Source organism: Solanum tuberosum, unplaced genomic scaffold (assembly GCF_000226075.1).
Source record: "Solanum tuberosum cultivar DM 1-3 516 R44 unplaced genomic scaffold, SolTub_3.0 scf00105, whole genome shotgun sequence".
Taxonomy (NCBI): domain Eukaryota; kingdom Viridiplantae; phylum Streptophyta; class Magnoliopsida; order Solanales; family Solanaceae; genus Solanum; species Solanum tuberosum.
In genome coordinates, this window is record NW_006239031.1 from 1,371,965 (window position 1) to 1,380,537 (window position 8,573).

At 34.3% G+C, this 8,573-nt stretch overlaps 1 protein-coding gene across 2 annotated transcripts in view; it reads left to right on the top strand.

Annotated features, from left to right (window-relative positions):
- LOC102584081 (protein REVERSION-TO-ETHYLENE SENSITIVITY1-like) overlaps window positions 1–7,796 on the top strand; it is a 14,744-nt gene extending 6,948 nt beyond the window's left edge. For both annotated transcript variants that reach the window (XM_006349331.2, XM_015309567.1), the window contains 2 exons: window positions 6,569–6,920; window positions 7,093–7,796. In XM_006349331.2, coding sequence (XP_006349393.1) covers window positions 6,612–6,920; window positions 7,093–7,515 — 732 coding nt within the window. In that variant the 5' untranslated portion in view covers window positions 6,569–6,611 and the 3' untranslated portion in view covers window positions 7,516–7,796. The remainder of the gene's footprint in view (window positions 1–6,568; window positions 6,921–7,092) is intronic.
- The last annotated feature ends 777 nt before the right edge of the window (window positions 7,797–8,573 follow it).

The following is an 8,573-nucleotide window of genomic DNA, read 5'->3' on the forward strand; positions in this document are numbered from 1 at the left end:
GTAAGAAATAATTTATTTTTTTAAAAAAACAATAAATTTGATCTTTGAGGTGGGGGGTGAGTGGGGTGAAGAATGGGGTAAGAGATTTTGCTTTTGAAGCTTTTAAGATGATCCCTATAATAATATGGGTAACTATGGATACCCATATTAACCATTGGGTAACTCGTTTTTACCCATTTAAAATATCAGTCAAGTCGAGTATTTTACCCATTTTAATTTAACTCGTTCTCGATAGACTCATATTCGATTCGACCTGCTCGTTTGCCACTCCTACGAATGACTCCCCTTAGCTCTTCAATATTATCTTGTCTATTGTTTCCCTCCTTGTTGTGGTATCATATATTTTATAGAGGAATTCCTTATTCTAGTCTTCTCACTAATCTTGAACGACCCTCATGAAACTTAAACAATATTGGCCCTTTTAAAATAATTAACCACCATAATTTATTTATTATAATGAGAGATTTTGATCATTTACAAATGGGTATATTTTGTTCGTCTTTTTCTGAATTGTAAGAAGTGGAAGGTTGTTTGTGTTAGTTGGTGCTTCACGTGCAAGGAGACGGGTAAAGATGTGGATCATCTCCTTCTTTATTGTAGTCTAGCTTCGAGGTTATGGTGCGAAATATTCAGTTGGTTTGGTATCTCATAGGTGATTCCAAGAGTTGTATAAGAGTTAATGATCAACTATAATTATGGGAGAAGGTGCATGGCATGGACTATTGCTCTACTAGCAATCTTGTGGGTTATTTGGAGGGAAAGAAACAAAAGAGCTTTTGAAGGAGTAGAGACGAGTTTTGTTCCATTGATGAGTAGCCTTCTTCTTTTCTTTTGGTGCCCGCATAAAGTTGTATATTGTATATAAGATTGTGTGTCTTTGATAGAGGACCATATCTTTTTGTAGGTTTACTACTCTTTTGGTATACTTCTTGTCTATGGATACTCTTTGCTTTGGTCCATTCATTAATTAAATTTGTTTACTTGATAAAAACAAAAATCTTATTACTGAAAATCCAAAAAGGATGTTCTCCTTTCATGTTGCCTATATTTCTTACAAGATCTTTAACTAAAATTTGTAGACATTTTTTTGTATAACACAAACCAACCATATGAAACCAGTTGTGGAGATAAAACTATGTTTGTCTTGCTCTCATCACCAAAAATAAGGTTCCATGTTTGTAATTGAGACTACAATGCAATTAGAGGTTGGCCTAAATCACAATAAATTGAATTACCAAAGTTTGATTTACTGTACCGGACCAAAGTTTCTAAGTTCGGTATTTGGTATCTACTTCTAATTGCATTGAATTATCAAAATCAAACTTTGGAAATATCAAATTGAATAACCAACGCCTATCCCTAAAGATCTTGTGTCTCCTTTTGTTTCTGGCAACAATTGTCATGTCCTAGTCGTAAATATTCGCTAAGAATATTAGCTTATTGATCTAACCAAATTCACCAAGAACTCAAGTTTGAGAACTTTGGCTATTCATTTACTTTTAAGCTTGTGATTATGAATTGTCTACTATATATATAGGTAACATGAACGAGTGATTTGAATGTCTTGTGACACCAAATTTTATAATTTTAGGGCTTGAGAACGGAGATCTAATCTCTATATGGGGTTTCTCTAAAAGCTAACATGTCAAATGTTGGACAAATTCTGAAGATATCTTGTAAAATCATCTTTCCCTTCAATACGTAATTACCAATTACCGTACCCAAGTTTGATATACTGTGATAAGTGGTATCTTATTTCAATGACAAATTATCAAATTACCGTCTACTGAAACTGAACTTTGGAAAAGGGAACCGAATACCGAACGGACACCCTTAAATGCAATACGGGGTGCTTAGTATCTTCTCCATACTTTTCTCATGATCAATACCAACTCATAACAATTTTTCAGATTTCCTTATGCTAGCCGCCATTACCATTTCACCCCAATATTATCAACAAGGAAAGAAAGCTACTTCCTTTTGCCATCTTGGTACTCTACATTCTTCCGCACCAAGGGCTATTGTTTTAAGTGTGAATGACTTTCCATAGGCTCCCTTACTGGCGAATCTAAGATTTTCACTAAGGGGGTTTGGAAAATGAAAATGTAATGGACAGAGTTTGAACTTGGAACCTCAAGGTGAATTTTGAAGCCCCTAAACCACCAACTCAACCTCTAGTCTTGTCTTTAGGGAATTCAAAATCTCAATATATGCACAAAAAAATTACCTTATATATACAATGTAATTTTTTGTCGAGGAAGTTCAGGTGAATACCATGACAACCCCCTATATTCGCCCTGGGCACCATTCATATCTACCTGTCTATTTTGTTCTCCCTATTGAGGTGTCATAAACTTTCTTTTGAAACTCCTAAAGCTTATCTTATTCTTAATCCTATATGTTCTCGAGATTCCATGTCTTATGTACTTTCTTAAATAATCAACCATCATTGTTTCTCTATATAATTAGAACAAATTTACCATTTTGTGGAAGAGAATATCTTGTACTATCCTTTTCTTTTTCAATAACGTTGAAAAGTCCCAAAAATATGAGAATCTTTTTTCCTTATTTCCCAACATGATGATCTTAACTTAACCTAAAATGGCTAGTTTTTTTTTGGTAAAACCAAACATAATGAAGTGGACCTATTTTGAAAATAATCTTAATATGTGTGCCCCGACATAGAACATGGTGAAGTGGAACCCAAAATAGTGTATTTTTAAAGGATTCGACGGGTGTGGCAACATTTTTGGAGAGTCCGAGCAACTTAGGAAAAAGTTACCATTTTTAAAAACCAAAAAGAAAAAGGAAAAAGGCATTCTTTCTAAAACAGACTAAAAAGGAAAGTAAGACAAACAAACTGAAATGGAGGGAGTATTAGAGAGAATGGATCTGAAGAGTCTCATGTCAACATATTACTTAATAAGTACTTATAATCATATACTCCCTCCATCCACTTTTATTTGTCATGTTGCGCTTTTTGAAAGTCAATTTGATTTTTTTTTCAAAATTAAATTAGATTACATTAATTTGATATTTTAAACAAAAAATTTAGATATTCAAAAACTATACGAAAAGTACTATAAATTATAATTTTTTGCATATCAATATGATGAAAAAATACATCGTAAAATGTTAGTCAAAGTTTTTATAGTTTTACTCTAAAAAAAGAAACTATGACAATTAAAAATGGATGGAGGTAGTATATTTTAGGATTTACTATTCTATATTAATTTAAATTAATTTTTTTTGAATATTTGTGAGGACTTGGATGCGAAGGAACTCTTGTCCGATTTTGTACTAGAAATGGAATTAAAAAACAACCGTCAACTATAACCCAAAATAACCATACTCCGTCCTAATAGCCCATGTAGTATGATCTCATTGGAATAATTTTCTCTTGACACCCTCCATTTCATGTCCATTCCTTCCCTTCTTATTGAGATGTCATATATTTTCTATTGGAACTCCTCAACTTTGACTTTTCCGAATCTTGTACGGTCTCTTCATGAAACTTATCTTGATGTAATTCCCCTATCTGTGATCATAAATGGAGCTCTAAAAGTTTTTTTTCCCTATATACAATCAATTTCAAAAAAACAAAGGATTAAGACATTTAGCTCTTAAGAAATACCATTAGTTAAGGCATTATTCGTTAATGCTAATTTTTCCATATTTGATTTCAGGCATAAGTAGTTTCACCACTCTAAGCTTGTATAAGGAAGTTAAATGGGGCAACAATAGGCTAAGTTGCTAGGACTTGAGTGCGGGTGTCCGATATGGGTGACAGGGTGAGGATCTAGAGGTTGGATCCTTCATGATTGGGATTTGGCTAAAAAGTAATTCAAATATCTAACAATAGAGTTACATGTCTAAACTATGACTCTGAGACATTATGTGGAAAACTTACAAAGTATTCTGAGAAGAAAATATTGATAATCCTAGGAGAGAAGGAAAAAGATTAACATATAAATTTCTATGTACAAGCTATTATATTTTCTTCTATTTCACCTTAGCTTTTGTTTTGATTACGGAGATCACTGTATTTGTCTCGAATTTCTCCGTCGATTTTGGTCAAAGTACTCAAAATTGGTTGACCAAATCCGGCACGGATCCTACACTCACACCCACACCCACACCCACACCCACATCCACATCCATGTCATGTCGACAGGGGTGTGGCACCGAAAGTGAAGAGTCCGGGTAACTTAGTTGATACGTGACAATCTAATGAACGTGTCAAGCAGTGCTATTATTGCACCTTATTTTTATAGATTTCATTCACATTTATTCTTCTTTTTTCCATTGTGTAAGTCATGCCTAAATGATACCTTTTTTATAATTAGAAAGAAAAGTAGTAAACATTAAGTCCAGTACAATTGTCATCTTAATAAGACAAGGAATGTTATTCAATGCTACAACAATTTTCTCTCTACAACTCTCTACTGCTTCCCCTTAGATTTTTGAAATTGACTTTATACCATTATAGAGATATTGCATCATACACACTTCCCAATCTGTGACTCAAGCGAAAGGGTTATATTTTTCCGTAATTTCTTTTCACTGTAGATAGTATGACTGGAATCAAGCCAAGTGAGTCAAATGTTTATTCTGCTTGGTTGCGTCATTTTTGAATAAGCACAGTGTATAAGTTCCCACTACCTAGCCTGAAGTTTAAAGGCTTAGGCCTCTTCTTTTTTCCTTTTTTTTTCCCGGAAAGGTGACCACTGCTATAAATATCATCTGCACAAAGGCAGTGGTAGGTGTCATATACAATTCAAAAAGCAAACACAGTGTATGCTTGATTCTTCTTACAAGGATTCTTAAAACTTCTAAATAGAGTTTGAGTCATTTATAAATTTCTCTTTCCACCAAAAGTAAAACAGAAGTATACAATTCATTTAATCTTCTGAGTAGAACTATACCTATCTTAAAAGCATCTTGATTTTTTTTCTTCCTTTTTTGGGTGTTGGTTTTGGTGTTTCTTGAATTAATTCAAAACCTGATGTGCGACCTAATTCTATATAATACTTTCTTTACTAGAGAGGTTACTTTCACTTGACGTACTAATTATTGTTTTTTTCCTTATAAATTACTACTATTATTTAATAGAAAATAAAAACTCTAAGCTCAAAAACCTTTCTGTTCATTGATAGGTTCTCAGCTCAAGTTTCTATCAGTAGACTAAAGAATTTGTGCATCAACTTCTAGTGCAAAAATTAATGTTTTTCATTGTGACATGACATAAAATGGGTAAAGGAACTTGCAACAGTGCTGGAGTTTTAATTGCTATAATTCCAAGTCTTATCCGATGCATCATTGATGCATGAGTGTAATTGGCCTATGAAATCTTGCTTTTTTAGCTGATTTGGTGATAATATCGACTACCAACTGAGAACATCAAGCTACAGCCTGACGTTACTTTCATAGTGTTACAAAATGCTGGTGGGATTTTTTTTCTAGATTTGCAGTGTTTTAGTCGGTAGCAGATGAGTATGAATTACAGAGGGCATGATTAAGGGTTGGAACTGATAGGATATAGGTGGGTGGAATTTGATTGCTGCAGCAATGTTTATTCGGAAATAAAAAAGGAGAAATAAGGGTCCTGTCAGCCGATAGAGTGAAAGGGAAAACTTATAGGTAGCGGTGCATGTTTTATATCCTGCATCTATAAGGAGCCGAAAGAATAATTTATGCATATATGTAAAACTAAAGGGTCAAAATGACATAAAATGATGCTCTAGTTCATATGCTGTAATTTATAATGCATCCAGTGGAACATGTTTATGAATATTGAGTCTCAGTTGATTTGAGCTGGACTAGGCTGAGCTCAAGTAGCTTATAGTTTGTCTTGGCTCGGTTACAATTATGGTAAGATTTTCGGAGGTACATTAATCCTATAGCAATCGTTTCTTGACATCAGTCTAAGAAACCTTAGATGTTGCTACCTCTTCGGTGTTCCAATGACTATTCTTGATGCGTCTCCTGATATCTTATTGTGAAGCATTGTGGTCAATTGAATTCCTTTTATATTTGAAATTAAGTGATATTTGTATATTGAACTTAAAAAGAGTGTTGAAATACAGAATAAAGTGTACGTGTATATGTAGAAGCTTTCTGAATAATGTGATTTTTAATTGCTGTTCGGCCAGATTTATCTCAAAGAATGATTGATCAGATATGATATCTGAGAGGACTTGTCAAATATCTATCATGTATTTGCATATAGATATATCCAGGTAGAAGATTTTGTTTCATACAGCTTGAGCTCTTGTTCTTGCTATTTTGGACTGTAAGAAGTGGCTATGCTCCTAAGTAGGAGCTGCTAAGTAGCAAATGTTGATATTGTTTATTCTTTGTGTCGAGTAATTCTTAATTTACTTTGGTACACTTCAGCATTTAGATTAGGACTGTATTCTGAATCATCATTCCTTTTTCTGAATTGGAACGGCTGAGACTCCATTGTTAATAGTGACCGCTGGCCAGGCTTACCTTGAGTTTTAGAATATAGCTTTTAGTTTTTGCCTAGAGGGTGTAACGAGATGATATTCCTTTTTCTATTCAACAGGGAATCTCATTCTTCTAGGAACGACGAAATTGTACATTGCTATATGCTTCCAAGAAGATTTCCTCAGATGGATGCTAATCCTAGGAATGGGGGTGAAAGGGATAATGCTTCACGAGGAATTGTGCATGACTTATTGCCACTAAATGAAATTGATCCAAGCACTCAAAAGTTCCCTTGTTGCCTTGTTTGGACTCCTCTCCCTGTGGTTTCTTGGCTTGCACCTTTTGTTGGACATGTTGGCATATGCAGGGAGGATGGTACCATTGTGGATTTTTCTGGAGATAACATGATTCATGTTGGTCAGCTCTTCTATGGAACTGTTGCCAAATACTATCAGGTAGACAGACAGCAGGTATTTGCCCATGACTGCTTTTATCCATTCCAAAATCCCCCCCATCCCCATAAAGAGAAAGTAGCGAGAAAAGTTAAACGGTGCGCTTGCAGTAGCATCTCTTCAATGACTCATAAAAATTTACAAACAGGTCTTGATAACTCTCTTCATCAACTTTGTTATGCTTAAACAGTGCTGTTTTGCTCGCAACTTTGGTGGACACACATGCCGTCAGGGTTACGTACATGCTGTATTTGGGACAGCAATAAGTTGGGATGATGCTGTTCAGTTGTCTAGGCGCACCTTTGAGTACAGAAACTTCAGCGTTTTCAGTTGCAACGGCCACTCATTCGCTGCTAATTGCCTGAACCGGCTATCATTTAGAGGATCAATGCGCTGGAACATGATTAACGTTGGAGCTCTTATAATGTTTAGGGGAAAGTGGGTCAATCGCTGGTCAATCTTGAGATCATTTCTGCCTTTCATTGGGATGCTTTGCTTCGGCTATTTAATGATTGGATGGATGTTTCCAATTGGTCTGCTCTCCTTTGTTCTTGCGACTTTTGGATGGTATGTCATGATCTGTTACTGTTGCAAGATTGAGGATGATGATTAGAACCTTGTGCTGTGTTGGTTCAAGTCTTTTTAGGTGTTTGAGAAAGACACTCAAAAAGTGTTCTTTCCTGAATAAAGTCTCTTCTTGTGAGAGAACTCTACTTATTTTCTGTAATGTCATGTGAAAACATATTATATTAGTTAATGTCCAGTGTTGTAATGTCATGTGAAAACATTATTATATTAGTTAATGTCCAGTGTTGTAATGTAATGTTAAAACATATTATGTTAGTTAATGACCAGTGTTGTAATGCAATGTTAAAACATATTATATTAGTTAATGTCCAGTGTTGATATTTCCTTTTTAGCACATCTGTTCATGTCAATTTATGCAATTTTTACAACACAGAATATTGTTATAGTTTTGACAAGTTCTCTTGGAAAATTTTGTTATAGTTTTTTTTTTTTGACATTCACGAGTGTTCTTAGAAAAAAGTTATCCTTAAGTACCTCAACTAGGGATGATAATGGGGTGGGGTGGGGTGGGTTTAATGCTATATGGGGTGGTGCAATTTTAAGGTTGTGTGTGGCGTGGCGGGTCATAGTAGGTTTTTTTAAAAATTAATGTGGGTAATCATATTATCATAGTGTCTATTATTAGGGATGACAATGGGGCGGGGTAGGATGGGTTAAGGCTATGTGGGGTAGGGCAGGGATAGTTTAAGGTTGTGCGGGCAGGTGGGATGCGGGGCGGGTTGAAGTGTGATTTTTTTAAAACTAATGCGAGTCGGTACAGGTTGCTATATGTGATTTTATGTGGGTTTAAACTTAATTTTATTTTTTCACATGTTATAACTTATAAGTATGATAGAACATTATTTATTAAGATAATTTCTTTAAAATTACTAAAATATTCAAGATAGTAAATGAAAATGGTTCAATAAAAAACAATACAATTTCTTATGTGTTTCACAATTGACCTCTAAAAAAATAATTTTTTAAGTCATCATCGATTAAATTAATACAACTTAATGAAAAAATAAATGTGTTTCTATGAGTTTTATTTTTAGTATCAAACTTAACTAGAAAAAGAAAATATTTAAAAAATTATGCAGGGCG